Source organism: Leucopleurus acutus (genome assembly GCF_964270905.1).
Source record: "Leucopleurus acutus genome assembly, chromosome: X".
Classification (NCBI taxonomy): Eukaryota; Metazoa; Chordata; class Mammalia; order Artiodactyla; family Delphinidae; genus Leucopleurus; species Leucopleurus acutus.
The window spans coordinates 71,346,100-71,364,634 of NC_139148.1; the positions used below are offsets into that span (position 1 = coordinate 71,346,100).

General features: G+C 40.0%; 1 protein-coding gene across 1 annotated transcript in view; it reads left to right on the plus strand.

Annotated features, from left to right (window-relative positions):
- Positions 1-15,808: 15,808 nt before the first annotated feature.
- CYLC1 (cylicin 1) overlaps positions 15,809-18,535 on the plus strand; it is a gene marked incomplete at both ends in the record, with an annotated part of 134,475 nt that continues 131,748 nt past the window's right edge. The window contains 1 exon segment of the mRNA XM_082865120.1: positions 15,809-15,911. Within this exon segment, the coding sequence (XP_082721246.1) occupies positions 15,809-15,911 (103 nt within the window).

Genomic DNA, 18,535 nt, shown 5'->3' on the forward strand with positions numbered 1-18,535 from the left:
TCTAGTTAAATGTTACAGTATCTGCATTTCTACCTATAGGTCTTTAAAATTCCTTCAGTAATTTTTTTCGGCTCTACCCCATGGCATGTAGGATCCAAGTTCCCCGACCAGGGATTAAACCCATGCCCCTGCAGTGGAAGCACAGAGTCCTAACCACTGGACCGCCAGGGAAGTCCCTCATTCTGTATTTTTATTACCTCCATTTTGAACTTGGGATCTGGTAGACTGGAGCTGTCTGTTTCATTGTTTGTTCTTTCATGGAAATTCTCTTGAGTTTTAAATTAGGAGTGATTCCTCTGCTTCTTCATTTTACTTATATTTTTATGACTATGAGTTTAGGAGAAACAGTTATCTACTATGGTTTGAAGGGATGTTCTTATGTGAGAGTGTCCCTGTGTAGCCTCCATGAGTCTAATATTTTTGGTGAGAGGGCTGTTTTTAGAATGGATGCCTGCCACATCTTTTCTCAGTGTGTGCTGGCTGTTATCCCCTTAAAAGGGGTATGATTGTTGTGGTGGTGATGAGAGCTTACACTGGATGTTGAACAGGGCCTCCTATTTGCTTTGTGTTTGTCACAGCCTTGTCAGAGGCAGAGTTTGCTCCCCCAGTTGCTTCAATAAATGCTCCCACATCCGTTTCTGAATTGCAGTGTGAGGTAGGTGGGATAAGAGTGTTCCCACTGGGAGAGGAGCCACTGAGTATACCTCTGCAGGAGCTGTCCACTGGGAAGTGTGCTCTGTGGTGTCACTTGTCACCCATTGTGAGGGCTCACAAAATACAGTTTTGGGGGACTGTTCTCAGTCCTGCCTCAACCACGGGAATTCAGGAGGTTGGCCCAGGTGTCCCTCAGGCACTGTGCTCACAAAGTGACTAGCACAGATTCATTGGCATGGAACCACTGAGGTCAGGCACTGGGACTGCCATAGTCATGCATGTAGACATGCCATGGATGATACTGAGTTAGCTCAGACATGGGGCCCTGTCTCTGTGCCCATGCCTGGAGAACCTGCAGCAGGGCCTGCCACAGCCACGGAAGCACCAGTAATTCACTCAGATGTCCCGCAGGCTCTTGGTTTACAAAGCAACCTCTGGTGCATAAATCCACGGATCACAAAGTCCCTGAGACACTCAGGTTCCAGCCCTGTTGAAGTCACGACCTCTGGGGATTTCAGCCCCACCTCCCCGTGTGGGCAATCCTAGGGAGCTTATGAGCTCCCACAACTCATAGAGGTGGAGCCACATCCACAGTGAGCATGCCAAGAGTGGGGCTGCTATGGTGGGCCCCACACTTCACTCCCTGTTAATATTTTAACAATGGGGTTTCAATGGCAGACCTGGGCTCCTTCCTGTGCACACCACTGGTTGTGGCTAGGAGCATGCTCCAGCCCCTTTAGGATGTCTCCACACAGCCAACCCCAGTCCTCTCCATGGGTCTGTCCTCTGAAGACTGAGGACACCCTATTTGCACCAGAATGCAAACATTTCAGGCTGGGAATGCAGTGAGGTGACAGGGACCCTCTTTGCTGGTCTCTCTCTGTTTTGTCTCCCACAAACTGTGTGCTGCACTCTCTTCTGAGCCTGTGAAACTCTTTCTGTCCTGGCTGATCTCCCCACTGGTAAAGGTGCTTCCCAGGGTGACAGAGCAGCTTCCTCCCAGGGGCACAGCTTCCTCCCAGGGGCACAGGTCTTGTCCTGATTACGTTTTTTTCCTACCAAATTACATGGTGATCTTTCTTGTGATTTTGGTTTTATGTGATCATCTGCCAGTGTTCTGCAGGTATTGTGATAATTTTTCCACATGTAGATGTATTTTTGATGTATTTGTGGGAGAAGGTGAGCTACACATCCTTCTATTTCACCATCTTGATCCGGTCTGTCATATATTAATTAACCATAAGTGTGAGTGTTTACTTCTGGGTTCTCTATCCTATTCCATTGATCTATATGTCTATTTTTTGTGGCAGTACTGTACTGTTTTGATTACTGTAGCTTTGTAGAATAGTCTGAAGTCAAGAAGTATGATTCCTCCAGATCTGATCTTCTTTCTCAAGATTGTTTTGGCTATTTGGATTCTTTATGTTTCCATGTAAATTTTAAAATTATTTGTTCTAGTTCAGTGAAAAAATGCCTTAGGTATTTTGATGGATATTGCATAGAATCTGTACATTGCCTTGGGTAATATGGTCATTTTAGCAATATTAAGTCTGCCAATCTATGAACATGGTAAATCTTTCCATATGTTTGTGCTGTCTTCAATTTCTTTCATCACTGACTTACAGTTTTCTGAGTACAGGTCTTTAACCTCCTTCAGTAGGTTTATTCTTAGGTATCATTCTTTTTGATATGATGATACATGTGGTTATTTCCTTAATTTCTCCTTCTGACAGTTTGTTTTTAGTGTATAGAAATGCAACAAATTCCTCTATATTAATTTTGTATCCTGCAACTTTACCAAATACATTGGTGAACTCTAGTATTTTTCTGGTGGTGTCTTTAGCATTTTCTATGTATAGTATTATGTCATTTGTAAGCAGTGACAGTTTTATTCTTCTTTTCCAGTTTGGACTCCTTTTATTGTCTGATTGTTCTGGTTAGGAGTACAAATACTATGTTGAATAAAAGTGGTGAGAGTGGGAGTCCTCATCTTGTCCCTGATCTTACAGGAAATGCTTTCAGCTTTTCAACATTGAGTATGATGTTAGCTGTGCGTTTGTCATATATGACTTTTATTATGTTGAAGTATGTTCCCTCTATGGCCACTTTCTGCAGAGTTTTTATCATAAATGATGTTGAATTTGTCAAAAGGTTTTTCTGCCTCTATTGTGATGATCATACGGTTTTTATCCTTCGATTTGGATTTGTTAATGTGTTGTGTCACATTGATTGATTTGTGGATATTAAAAAATCCTTGAATCCCTGGGATAAATCCCACTTGATCATGGTGTACGATCCTTTTAATGTATTGTTGGATTTGGTTTGTTAGTATTTTGTTGAGGATTTTTGCATCTATGTTCATCAGTGATATTGGCCTGTAATTTTCTTCTTTGGTGGTATGTTTTTCTGGTTTTGGTATCAGGGTGATGCTGGACTCATAGAATGAGTTCAGAAACATTCCTTCCTCTGCAAGTTTTTGGAATATATTGAAAAGGATAGGTGTTAACTCTTCTCCAGTTATTTAGTAGAATTCACCTGTGAAACTATCTGGCCCTGAACTTTTGCTTGTTGAGAGTTTTAAATCACAGATTCATTTTTTTTTTTATTGATAGTTGGTCTGTTCACATTTTCTACTTCTCCTTGGTTCAGTCTTGGGAAATTGCATATTTGTAAGAAGTTGTCCATTTCTTCTAGATTCTCCATTTTGTTCACATATAAGTGTTCATAGTAGTCTCTCATTATATTTTGTATTTCTGTAGTGTTGGTTATAACTTCTTTGTCATTTCTGATTTTATTGATTTGGGCCCTCTCTTTTTCTCTTGATGAGTCTGGCTAAAGTTTTATCAATTCTATTTATCTTTTCAAAGAATCAAGAATCATAGTTTCATTGATATTTTCTATTGCTTTCTTCATCTCTGTTTCACTTACTTCTGCTCTGAGATTTATAATTTCTGTCCTTCTAGTAACTTTGGGTTTTGTTTGTTTTATTTCTAACTCTTTTAAGTATAAAGTTAGGTCGTTTATTTGAGAGTTTTTTCTTTTTCCTGAGGTAAGGGTCTACTGCTCTAAACTTCACTCTTAGAACTGCTTTTGCTGCTTGCCATAGATTTCGGATTATTTTGTTTTTGTTTTCATTTTCATTTGTCTTCAGGTATTTTTTTAATTTCTTCTTTGATTTCTCCAGTGATCCATTGATTGTTTACTAGTATATTGTTTAGCTTCCATGTGTCTGTGTATTTTGCAGGTTTTTTTCTTGTGGTTGACTTTTAGTCTCATAACATTGTGATTGGAAAAAATGCTTGATATGATTTCAATTTTCCTAAATTTACTAAGCCTTGCTTTGTGGCCTACCGTGTGATCTATCATAGTGAATGTTCCATGTGCACTTGAAAAGAGTGTGTGTTCTGAGGATTTTTGATGGAATGTTCTACATATATCAATTAACTTCATCTGCTCTAATTTGTCATAAGACCAGTTTTGCCTTATTTGTTTTCTGTCTGGATGATCTGTCCGTTGACGTAAGTGGGATGTTAAATTCCACTAAATTTGTCACTGTCAGTTTCTCCCTTTATATCTGTTAATAGTTGCATTATGTACTTAGGGTGGTCTTATGTTTGGTGCATATATACTTACAATTGAGGTATCTTCTTCTTTATTGATCTCTTTATCATTCCAAAATGTTTTTATTTGTCTCTTATTAGAGTCTTTACTTTAAAATTTACTTTGCCTAATGTAAATATTGCTATCTTTCTTTCCTTTGACTTCCATTTGCATGGAATGATTTTCCCCATCCCCTCACCTTCAGTCTGTGTGTGTCCTTAGATGTGAAGTGAGTCTCTTGTAGGCAGCATCTACATGGGTCTTGTTTTTGTACACATTCAGCCATTGTATGTCTTTTGATTTGAGCATTTATTCCATTTACATGTACAGTAAATATTGATATGCATGTTCTTATTGCCATTTTGTTGTGTTGGGGTTGTTTTCATAGGTGTTCTTTGTGTCTTTCTACTTTTGTCCTTTTCTATTGTGATTTGATGACTGTCTTTAGTGTTTTGTTCATATTACATTTTTTTGTTCTGATGTATCTACTATAGCATTTAATTTTTCGTTACCATGAAGTTGTTATATAGCTAACATCTATCTATCTATCTATCTACATGACTGTTTCATTTCAAGTTGCTGATCTCATACTTTCAAATTATTCTAAAAACTCTGCAGTTGTATTATCATTCCTCACAATTACACTTTTTAATATCATATTTTACATCTATTTATTTTATTGTATTGTATTTTTATTGTCTTTTTCTAACATCTTTATTGGAGTATAATTGCTTTACAATGGTGTGTTAGTTTCTGGTTTATAACAAAGTGAATCAGTTATACATATACATATGTCCCCATATCTCTTTCCTCCCTCACACCCTCCAAATCCCACCCCTCTAGGTGGTCACAAAGCACTGAGCTGATCTCCCTGTGCTATTCTACTGCTTCCCACTAGCTGTTTTATGTTTGGCAGTGTATATATGTTCATGCCACTCTCTCACTTTGTCACAGCTTACACTTCCCCCTCCCAGTATCCTCAAGTCCATTCTCTAGTAGGTCTGTGTCTTTATACCCATCTTGCCCCTAGTTCTTCATGACCATTTTTTTTTAGATTCCATATATATGTGTTAGCAAACGGTATTTGTTTTTATCTTTCTGACTTACTTCACTCTGTATGACAGACTATATGTCCATCCAACTCACTACAAATAACTCAATTTCACTTCTTTTTATGGCTGAGTAATATTCCGTTGTATATATGTGCCACATTTTCTTTATCCATTAATGTGTTGATGGACACAGAGCATGTTTACATGTCCTGGCTATTGAAACTAGAGCTGCAATGAACATTGTGGTACATGACTTCTTTTGAATTATGGTTATCTCATGGTATATGCTCAGTAGAGGGATTGCTGGGTCGTATGGTAGTTCTATTTTTAGTTTTTTTAAGGAACTTCCATACTTTTCTCCATAGTGGCTGTATCAATTTACATTCCCACCAACAGTGCAAGAGGGTTACCTTTTCTTCACACCCTGTCCAGCGTTTGTTTTTCGTAGATATTTTGATGATGGCCATTCTGACTGGTGTGAGATGTTATCTAATTGTAGTTTTGATTTACATTTCTCTAATGATCAAACTCTTAGAGGACAACATAGGCAGAAAACTCTATGACATAAATCACAGCAAGATTCTTTTTGACCCACCTCCTAGAGAAATGGAAATAAAAATAAACAAATGGGACCTAATGAAACGTAAAAGATTTGCACATCAAAGGAAATCATAAACAAGACGAGGAGAGAGGGGGAAGATGGTGGAAGAGTAAGATGCGGAGATCGCCTTCCTCCCCACAGGTACGTCAGAAATACATCTACACGTGGAACAACTCTTACAGAACACATACTGAACGCTGGCAGAAGACCTCAGACATCCCAAAAGGCAAGAAATTCCCCACGTACCTGGGTAAGGCAAAAGAAAAAAAATAAACAGAGACAAAAGAATATGGACAGGACCTGCACCAGTGGGAGGGAGCAGTGAAGGAGGAAAGGTTTCCACACACTAGGAAGCCCCTTTGTGGGCGGAGACTGTGAGTGGCAGAGGGGGGAAGTGTCAGAGCCGCAGAAGAGAGCACAACAAAAGGGGTGCGGAGGGCAAAGCAGAGAGATTCCCACACAGAGGATTGGTGCCAATCGGCACTCACCAGCCCAAGAGGCTTCTCTCTCACTTGCCAGGCTGGATGGGGCTGGGAGCTGAGGCTGGGGTTTTGGTCACAGCACAGGGAGAGGACTGGTTTTGGCAGTGTGAACACAGCCTGCAGGGGGTTAGTGCACCACGGCTAGACAGGAGGGAGTCCAGGGAAAAGTCTGAAACTGCCAAAGAAGCAAGAGACTTTTTATTCCCACTTTGTTTTCTGGTGCACGAGATGAGTGGATTAAGAGCTCTGCTTAAAGGAGCTCCAGAGACAGGCGTGAGCCACGACTAACAGCACGGACCCCAGAGACAGGCATGACACTCTAAGACTGCTGCTGCCACCATGAAGAAGTCTGTGTGTGAGCACAGGTCACTATTCACACTGTCCCTCCCGGGTGCCTGTGCAGCCCACTACTGCCAGGGTCCCGTGATCCAGGGACAACTTCCACGGGAGAATACACGGCGTGCCTCAGGCTGGTGCAACATCATGCTGGCCTCTGCCGCTGCAGACTCGCCCTGCACTTGATACCCCTCCTTCCCCCCAGCCTGAGTGAGCCAGAGTCCCCGAAGCAGCAGGTCCATTAACCCCGTTTTGTCTGAGTGAAGAACAGACGCCCTCCAGTGACCTAAATGCAGAGGCGAGGCCAAATCCAAAGCTGAGCCCCTGGAGTTGTGCGGAAAAAAAAATAGAAAGGGAAAACTCTCCAAACAGCCTCAGGAGCAGCGCATTAAATCACCACAGTCAGGTTTCCCTGGTGGCCCAGTGGTTGAGAGTTTGCCTGCCAATGCAGGGGACACGGGTTCATGCCCCGGTCCAGGAGGATACCACATGCCACAGAACAGCTTGGCCCGTGAGCCATGGCTGCTAAGCCTGCACGTCCGGAGCCTGTGCTCCACAGTGGAAGAGGCCACAATAGTGAGAGGCCCACGTACCATAAAAAAAAAAATTCCACAATCAACTTGATGTACCTGCATCTGTGGAATACCTGGATAGAGAAAGAATCATCTCAAATTGACGAGGTGGACTTTGAGAATAATATGTATTATTTTTTCTCCTTTTCCTCTTTTTGTGTGTATGTGTATGCTTCTGTGTGACACATTGTCTGTATAGCTTTGCTTTCACCATTTGTCCTAATGTTCTACTCGTCCATTTTTATTAAAATATTTTTTTCTTAATAATTATTTTTATAACTTTATTTCATTTTATCTTACTTTATTTTATTTTCTTTTATCCTATATCTTTGTTTCTTTCTTCTTTTTCTCCCATTTATTCTGAGCCGTGTGGATGAAAGGCTCTTGGTGCTCCAGCCAGGAGTCAGTGTTGTGCCTCTGAGGAGGGAGAGCCAACTTCAGGACACAGGTCCACAATAGACCTCCCAGCTCCATGTGATATCAAACAGTGAAAATCTCCCAGAGATCTCCATCTTAACACCACACCAACTTCACTCAACGACCAGCAAGCTACAGTGCTGGACACCCTATGCAAACAACTAGCAAGAAAGGAACACAACCCCACCCATTCACGGAGAGGCTGCCAAAAATCATAATAAGGCCAAAGACACCCCAAAACACACCACCAGACATGAACCTGCCCACCAGAAAGACAAGGTCCAACCTCATCCACCAGAACACAGGCACTAGCTCCCACCACCAGGGAGCCTACAAAACCCACTGAACCAACTTTAGCCACTGGGGACAGACACCAAAACAACGGAAAGTACGAACCTGCATCCTGCAAAAAGGAGACCCCAAACACTGTAAGATAAGCAAAATGAGAAGACAGAAAAACACACAGCAGATGAAGGAGCAAGGTAAAAACCCACCAGACCTAAAAAATTAAGAGGAAATAGGCAGTCTACCAGGAAAAAAATTCAGAATAATGATAGTAAAGATGACCCAAATCTTGGAAATAGAATAAAGAAAATGCAAGAAACATTTAACAGTTACCTAGAAGAACTAAAAATGAAACAAGCAATGATGAACAACACAGTAAATGAAATTAAAAATACTCTAGCAAGGATCAATAGCAGAAAAACTGAGGCAGAAGGACGGATAAATGACCTGGAAGATAAAATAGTAGAAATTACTACTGCAGAGCAGAATAAAGAAACAAAAATGAAAAGAACTGAAGACAGTCTCAGAGTCTTCTGAGACAACATTAAATGCACCAACATTCGAATTATAGGGTTCTGAGAAGAAGAAGAGAAAAAGAAAGGGACTGAGAAAATATTTGAAGAGATTGTAGTTGAAAATTTCCCTAATATGGGAAAGGAAATAGTTAATCAACTCCTGGAAGCACAGAGAGTCCCATACAGGATAAATCCAAGGAAAAATATGCCAAGACACATATTAATCAAACAGTCAAAAATTAAATACAAAGAAAACATATTAAAAAGCAGCAAGGGAAAAACAGCAAATAACACACAAGGGAGTCCACATAAGATTAACAGCTGATCTTTCAGCATAAACTCTGCAATGGAGAAGGGAGTGGCAGGACATGTTTAAAGTGATGAAGGAGAAAATCCTACAAACAAGATTACTCTACCCAGCAAGGATCTCATGCAGATTTCATGAAGAAATTAAAACCTTTACAGACAAGCAAAAGCTGAGAGAGTTCAGCAGCACAGAATCAGCTTTACGACAAATGCTAAAGGAACTTCCCTAGGCAAGAAAAAGACGAGAAGGAAAAGATCTACAATAACAAACTGAAAACAAGTAAGAACATGGGTATAGGAACATACATATTGATAATTAACTTAAATGTAAATGGATTAAATGCTCCCACCAAAACACACAGACTAGCTGAATGGATACAAAAACAACACCCATATATATGCTGTCTACAAGAAACCCACTTCAGACTTAGGGACACATACAGACTGAAAGTGAGGGGATGGAAAAAGTTATTCCATGCAAATGGAAACCAAAAGAAAGCTGGCATAGTAATTCTCATATCAGACAAAATAGACTTTAAAATAAAGACTATTAGAAGAGACAAAGGAGGACACTACATAATGATCAAGGGATCGATCCAAGAAGAAGATATAACAACTGTAAATATTTGTGCACCCAACATAGGAGCACCTCAATACATAAGGCAAATACTAACAGCCATAAAAGGGGAAATTGACAGTAACACATTCATAGTAGGGGACTTTAACACCCCCTTTCACCAATGGACAGATCATTCAACATGAAAATAAAGTAGGAAACACAAGCTTTAAATGATACATTAAACAAGATGGGATTAACTGATATTCATAGGACATTGCATCCAAAAACAACAGCATACACATTTTTCCCAAGTGCTCATGGAACATTCTCCAGGATAGATCATATATTGGGTCACAAATCAAGCCTTGGTAAATTTAAGAAAATTGAAATTGTATCAGGTATCTTTTTTGACCACAACACTATGAGACTAGACATCAATTACAGAAAAATATCTGTAGAAAATACAAACAAATGGAGGCTAAACAATACATTCCTTATTAACGAAGTGATCACTGAGGAAATCAGAGAGGAAATCAAAAAATTACCTAGAAACAATTGACAATGAAGACATGATGACTCAAAACCTATGGGATGCAGCAAAAACAGTTCTAAGAAGGAAGTTTATAGCAATACAATGGTACCTTAAGAAACAGGAAACATCTCGAATAAACAACCTAAGCATACACCCAAAGCATTTAGAGAAAGAAAAAAAAAAACCCAAAGTTAGCAGAAGGAAAGAAATCATAAAGATCAGATCAGAAATAAATGAAAAAGAAATGAAGGAAACGATAGCAAAGAACAATAAAAGTTAAAGCTGGCTCTGAGAAGATATACAAAATTGATAAACCATTAGCCAGACTCAAAAAGAAAAAAGGGTAGAGACTCAAATCAATAGAATTAGGAATGAAAAAGGAGAGGTAGCAGCTCACACTGCAGAAATACAAAAGATCATGAGAGATTCCTACAAGCAACTCTATGCCAAAAAATGGACAACCTGGAAGAAATGGACAAATTCTTAGAAATACACAAGACTGAACCAGAAGAAATAGAAAATATGAACAGACCAATCACAAGCACTGAAATTGAAACTGTGATTAAAAATCTTCCAACAAACCAAAGCCCAGGACCAGATGGCCTCACAGGCGAACTCTATCAAACATTTAGAGAAGAGCTAACATCTATCTTTCTCAAACTCTTCCAAAATATAGTATAGGGAGGAACACTCCCAAACTCATTCTATGAGGCCACCATCACCCTGATACAAAAACCAGACATGGATGTCACAAAGAAAGAAAACTACAGGCCAACATCACTGATGAACATAGATGCAAAATTCTCAACAAAATACTAGCAAACAAAATCCAACAGCACATTAAAAGGATCATACACCATGATCAAGTGGGGTTTATTCCAGGAATGCAAGGATTCTTCAATATACGCAAATCAAACAATGTGATACACCATGTTAACAAATTGAAGGAGAAAAACCATATGGTCATCTCAATAGATGCAGAGAAAGCTTTCGACAAAATTCAACACTGATTTATGATAAAAACCCTCCAGAAAGTAGGCATAGAGGGAACATTCCTCAACATAATAAAGGCCATATATGATAAACCCACAGCCAACATCGTCCTCAATGGTGAAAAACTAATAGCATTTCCACTAAGGTCAGGAAGAAGACAATGTTGCCCTCTCTCACCACTCTTACTGAACATAGTTTTGGAAGCTTTAGCCACAGCAATCAGAGAAGAAAAGGAAATAAAAGGAATCCAAATCAGAAGAGAAGATGTAAAGCTGTCACTGTTTGCAGATGACATGATTCTATACAAAGAGAATCCTAAACACGTTACCAGAAAACTACTAGAGGTAATCAATGAATTTGTTAAACTAGCAGCATACAAATTAAGGCACAGAAATCTCTGGCATTCATATATTCTAACGGTGAAAAATCTGAAAGTGAAATCAAGAAAACACTCTCCTTTACCATTGCAAAAAAACAATAAAATACCTAAGAAGAAACCTACCTAAGGGAACAAAAGACCTGTATGCAGAAAATTGTAAGACACTGATGAATGAAATTAAAGATGATACAAATAGGTGGAGAGATATACCATGTTCTTTGATTGGAAGAATCATCAGTGTGAAAATGACTCTACTATCCACAGCAATCTACAGATTCAATGCAATCCCTATCAAACTACCACTGGCATTTTTCACAGAACTAGAAAAAAAATTTCACAATTTGTATGGAATCACAAAAGACCCCGAATAGCCAAAGCAATCTTGAGAAAGAAAAACGGAGCTGGAGGAATCTAGCGCCCTGACTTCAGACTATACCACAAAGCTGTAGTAATCAAGATAGTATGGTACTGGCAGAAAAACAGAAATATAGATCCATGGAACAGGATACAAAGCCCAGGGATAACACCATACACATATGGTCACCTTATCTTTGATAAAGGAGGCAGGAACTTATGGCAGAGAAAGGACAGCCTCTTCAATAAGTGGTGCTGGGAAAACTGGACAGCTACATGTAAAAGTGTTAGATTGGAACACTCCCTAACTCCATACACAAAAATAAGCTCAAAATGGATTAAAGACCTAAAGGTAAGACCTGAAACTATCAAACTCTAGAGGAAAACTTAGGCAGAACACTTTATGACATAAATCACAGCAAGTTCCTTTTTGACCCACCTCCTAGAGAAATGGAAATAAAAACAAACATAAACAAATGGGACCTAATGAAACTTCAAAGCCTTTGCACAGTAAAGGAAACCATAATTAAGACCAAAAGACAACCCTCCGAATGGGAGAAAATATTTGCGAATGAAGCAACTGACAAAGGATTAATCTCCAAAATTTACAAGCAGCTCATGCAGCTCAATAACAGAAAAACAATCAACCCAATCCAAAAATGCGCAGAAGACCTAAATAGACATTTCTCCAAAGAAGATATACAGAGTGCCAGCAAACACATGAAAGAATGCTCAAAATCATTAGAGAATTGCAAATCAACACTACAATGAGATATCATCTCACACCTGTCAGAATGGCCATGATCAAAAAATCTAGAAACAGGAAATGCTGGAGAGGGTGTGGAGAAAAGGGAACACTTTTGCACTGCTGGTGGGAATGTGAGTTGGTACAGCCACTATGGAGAACAGTATGGAGGCTCCTTAAAACACTACAAATAGAACTACCATATGACCCAGATATCCCACTACTGGTTATATACCCTGAGAAAACCATAATTCAAAAAGAGTCATGTACCAAAATGTTCATTGCAGCTCTATTTACAATAGCCAGGAGATGGAATCAACCTAAGTGTCCATAATCGGATGAATGGATAAAGAAGATATGGCACATATATACAATGGAATATTACTCAGCCATAAAAAGAAACAAAATTGAGTTATTTGTAGTGACGTGGATTGACCTAGAGTCTGTCATACACAGTGAAGTAAGTCAGAATGAGAAAGACAAATACCATATGCTAACAAGTATATATGGAATCTAAGAAAAAAAATGTCATGAAGAAACTAGGGGTCAGGCAGGAATAAATACACAGACCTACTAGAGAATGGACTTGAGGTTATGGGGAGGGGGAAGGGTAAGATGTGAGAAACTGCGAGTGTGGCATGGACATATATACACTACCAAACGTAAAATAGATAGCTAGTTTGAAGCAGCCACATAGCACAGGGAGATCAGCTCGATGCTTTGTGCCCACCTAGAGGGGTGGGATAGGAAGGGTGGGAGGGAGGGAGATGCAAGAGTGAAGAGATATGGGAACATATGTATATGTAAAACTGATTCACTTTGTTATGAAGCAGAAACTAACACACCATTATAAAGCAATTATACTCAAATAAAGATGTAAAAATTTAATAAAAAATAAAAAAAATAACAAGACGAAAAGACATTCCTCAGTATGGGAAAAAATATTTACCAATGAAGCAACTGACAAAGGATTAATCTCCAAAATTTACAAGCTGCCCATGCAGCTCAATATCAAAAAAAACAAACATCCCTATCCAAAAATGGGCAGACCACCTAAATAGGCATTTTTCCAAAGAAGATATACACATTGCCAACAAACACATGAAAGAATGCTTACATCTATTTATTTTGTGTATCTGTTAACTGCTTATTGTACATATAGATGATTTTACTATTTTTTTTTCTTTTAACCTTCCTCCTAGCTTTGTGTGTGGATGATTTCCTACTTTTACTGTATGTTTACCTTCACCAATGAAATTTTTTTAAATTAATTTTCATGTTTATAATTGTAGCCTTTCATTTTTCACTTAGAGAAATTTCTTTAATATTTTCTTGTAAAGCTGGTTTGGTAGTACTGACCTCATAGATTTTGCTTGTCTGTAAAGCTTTTGATCTTTCCATCAAATCTGAATGAGAGCGTTTCTGAGTAGAGTGTTCTTGGATGTATGTTTTTCCCTTTCATCACTTTAAATATATCATGCCATTCCATCTGATCTGTGGAATTTCTGCTGAAATGTCAAATGATCATTTTATGAGGTTTCCGTTGTATGTTATTCGTTGCTTTTCCTTTGTTGTCTCTAAAATTCTCTCTTTATCTTTAATTTTTGCCATTTTAATTACAACATATCTTGTAGTGTTCCTATTTGAGTTAATTCTGTATGGGACTGTGCGTTTCTTTGGCTTTGCTGTCTGTTTCCTCTCCTAGGTTAGGTAAGTTTTCAGGTATTATGTCTTCAAATATTTCCTCAACTCCTTTCTCTCTTTTCCTTCTGGGACCCATATAATATAAGTATTACTGACCTTGTTGTTGTCCCAGAAGTCTCTTAAACTTTCCTTATTTATTTTCATTATTTTTTTCTTTTTCCTGTTCAGCATCAGTGATTTCCACAACTCTGTCTTCCAGATCACTGATTCATTCCTCTGTATCATTTAGTATACTGTTGATTCCTTCTAGTGTATTTTTCTTTTCAGTTATTGTATTGCTCATCTCTGGTTGTTCTTTATGTTTTCTAACTCTTTGTTAAAAAACTTCTAAATTCTCACTCTGTGCATCCATTCTTTATTTTTCGGTACGCGGGCCTCTCATTGTTGTGGCCTCTCCTGCTGCAGAGCACAGGCTCAGGACACGCAGGCTCAGCGGTCATGGCTCACGGGCCCAGCCGTTCCGCGACATGTTGGATCCTCCCGGACCGGGGCACGAACCCGTGACCCCCGCATCAGCAGGCGGACTCTCAACCACTGTGCCACCAGGGAAGCCCGTGCATCCATTCTTTTCCCAGGTTCTTTGGTCCTCTTTATGGTTATTATCTTGAACTTCTCAAGTAGATTGCTTATCTCCACTTCACTTGGTTCTTCTTCTGGGGTTTTATCTTGTTCCTTTGTCGGGAACATGTTCTTCTGTTGCCTCATTTTGCCTAAGTTTCCGTTTGTATTTTTCTTTATCTGGTTATTTGGTTATGTTTTCTGACCTTGGAGAAGGGTCCTTTTGTAGGAGACATCCAATGTACCCCCAGCTGCACACTCCCGTCTTTTCACTTAAGCTGTATTCTCTAGAAGTTCCCCCATGAGGGCCACATGGGTCCTTTTGTTTTGGTAGGCTAACTATTTGGGTGCTCTGGTAGTATTTTTTGGTCCCTGGTCTGGTTGGTTGCCAGGCCTTGTCTTGTGCAGAGGCTGCCATCTGCTGGTTGGTGGGGCTGAATCACAAAGCAGTTGACTGCAGAAACCCAGGACTCCCAGGGCTTATGCTGGCTCCCTGGTGGGTGTAGTCAGGATCCAGAAGATTTTGCAGCTGTCGTCCTCCCACTGGTGGGTGAAGCCAGGTCCTCAGGTTAGTGCCAGCCACCTGGAAGGCAGAGCTGGGTCCTGTAGTCTGGTTACAGGCCCCAGAGACCCCAGAGTTGGGGTGGGATCACTGGGTGTGGGACAGTTTCTGACACAGTTGGGTATGTGTTCTAGGTGTCCTGAAGCTTGTTTTGGTCTGCTAGTGGGTAGGGTTGGGGCTTAACTGGTCCTGGGCAGGTTCTAGCCTGCTGGTGGACAGGCTGGTTCCACAAGCCATGTTGTGGTTTTCTCAAGTCTGGTGTCTCCCCCCTGCAGGACAAGACTGGTCCAGAGATTAGAGAATGTTCCCTGAAGGGCAGGGCCAAGGCCAATGGAATTCTGGGACTGGTGCATGCCCACTGTTTGGTGAAGCTAAGTCCTGGACTCTCTGTTGGTTAGTGCTGTGTCCAGAGGAGGTTGTGGGCTCAGGGGTTCTTAAGACAGCCTGTCTGCTGATGGGTGGGAGTGTGTCCCTTCCCAGTTGGTTGTTTGGTCTGAGGTGCCCAAGCATTGGTGCCTACAGGCTTTTGGGTGGGGCCAGGTATTGGTATTAATGAGCTACAGGTGGGATTCCACAAAATTGCTGTAAGCACCATTGTCCCAATGGTAGAAGGAGCTCCCCAAAATGTTTGCTGCCAGCATTTTTGTTCCCAGGGTGAGCTGCAGTCACCTCCTGTGTCTCTAGGAGACTATCCAAGATTAACAGGTAAGTCTGAACCAGGCCCCTCGCAGATTACTGTTTCTGCTTCACCTTGTTGTGGTTTCTTCTTTATGTCTTTAGTTGTAGAAGGTCTTTTTTGGCAGGTTCTGGTCTTTTTCATCAATGGTTATTCTGCAGATAGTTGTGATTTTGGTGTGTCTGTGAGAGAAGGTGAACTCACGATCTTTCTACTCCACCATCTTTGCTAAGAACTCTGTTTGACTTTTTAATGGTTTCTATTTCTGTGTTGAACATCTCATTTTGTTCATGAACTGATTTTCTAATTTTGTTTTGTTTTCTATCTGTGTTTTCTTGTCATTCACCGAATTTTTTTAAGAGGATTATTCTGAATTTTTTGTTAGGAAGTTGATAGATCTCCATTTCTTTAGGTTAACTTATTGGAACTTTACTAGTTTCCTCTGTTACGTAATGTTTTCTTGATTATTTTTGACACCTGTGGGCTTTAAATTGGTGTCTACACATTTGAAGAAATAGACCCCTCTTTTAGTCTTTACAAACTTGCTTCAGCAGGTGATTCTTCACCAATCAGCTGATTATAGGTGTGCAGTTGGGTTGTATCCACAGATGATTTTGTTGCTGAAGTCCTTGGATGTGCAGATCTGGTGCCTGGGTTAGCAGGTGGTCTTGCCTAATGCCTCAGTCCATAGCAGTGAGACTGGAGCCTAGTCTACTGGGGCAGGACTCTCATTTGGGTTCACAGAGTGGGCCTATTTCCTGAGTCTGCAGTGATTGGCCTAGGACCTGAGTCCACATGGTAGACCTGGATCCTGGGTCCTCAGCTTATTGGGGACCACTAGGATGGGCCTGATAAGTGGAATTGTGAAAGTAGTCCTGGTGTCTGGGTCCATGGGTTCCACTATGGAGGCTGAGTCTGCAGTAGTTAACCCAACACTGAGACGTGGCTGCACCCTGAGTGTGGGAGATAGCCTACAGCTTAGGTTCATGGAGGTTTTCTTGAAACTGGGGCAAGAATGAAGACTGGGCCACAGGACTCAACCTGGTGTTGAGGTGGGCAGGGAGTGTTGGTCCATGGGAGACAACTTGGAGCCTGTGTCTGTGGGGACAGCTTGGTGCTGGGGTTATCCTAGAGGCTGGGGTTCCAGGTACAGGTTTGGCAGTTGGGTAAAGAGTGGCTGGTCATGTACTTGGGTGGTCTGGAAATTTCGAGTTCACAAGTGATGGTTTGGAGATTGGCCTGCCCAGCCTAGTTTGGAGCTGAGGGGGAAGGGAACTTGGGGCTATGGGAGCTTGCCTGTGGTGCTGAGACTACAGTGCTGGTCTGACACTCGTACTAGACTGGTGATGGGTTTCATGGTTTAAGTTGGGTGCTCACTTAACTCCATTTTCCATGGAGAGGTTGTGTCTCTCCATGCTGGTATACTCAGGTTTGGAGGAGGGGTGATGGGAGTAGAAGGAAACTGTCTTTTCTACTCTCTTCAATCTGTTTTTTCTTAATCTGGGCTCCACCACATGCTATAATTTCTCATTTGGAATATTTAGCTCTTGTAAAAGTACCTGTGTACACTGATAGCTATTCAAACTGCTTTGGATATTTATAATCATTTTATGGTTCCATAAAAATTTTATGATTATTTTTCTATTTCTGTGAAAAACGCCATTGAAATTTTTAAGGAAATTTCATTAAATCTGTAGATTGCCTAAGGTAGTATGCACATTTTACAATTTAAGTTTCCAATCCATAAACGTGGGATATCTTTGCGTTTATTTGTTTCCCCTTAAGTTTCTTTCATGAGTGTATTATAGTTTTCAGTGTACAGATTTTTAACTTCTTTGAGTTAATGTATTCTTAAGTATTTTATTCTTTTTGATACTACTCTATATGGGATTTCTTTCTTAATTTCTCTTTCAGATAGTGTGTTGTTAGTGTGTAAACATGCAACTAAATTTTTATGTTGATTTTGTACCCTGCAGGTTTACTGATTTTTTGTTAGTTTCTACCAGTATTTTTGTGAAGTGTTTAGTTTTCTATATACAATGTCATGTCATATGCAGAGACAATTTATAAACATCTTTATTGTAGTATAATTGCTTTACAATGGTGTGTTATTTTCTGCTTTATAACAAAGTGAATAAGTTATATATATACATATGTCCCCATATCTTTTCCCTCTTGTGTCTCCCTCCCTCCCACCTTCCCTATCCCACCCCTCTAGGAGGTCACAAAGCACCAACCTGATCTCCCTGTGCTATGCAGCTGCTTCCCACTTGCTATCTATTTTACATTTGGTAGTGTATATATGTCCATGCTACTCTCTCACTTTGTCACAGCTTACCCTTCTGCCTCCCAGTATCCTCAAGTCCATTCTCTAGTAGGTCTGTGTCTTTATTCCTGTCTTGCCCTTAGGTTCTTCATGACCTGTTTTTTTTTTTTTTTTTTTAGATTCCATATATATGTGTTAACATACAGTATTTGTTTTTCTCTTTCTGACTTACCTCACTGTGTATGATAGACGCTAGGTCCATCCACCTCACTACAAATAACTCAATTTCATTTCTTTTTATGGCTGAGTAATACTCCATTGTATATATATGCCACATTTTCTTTATCCATTCATCTGTTGATGGACACTTAGGGAATGTAAATTGAT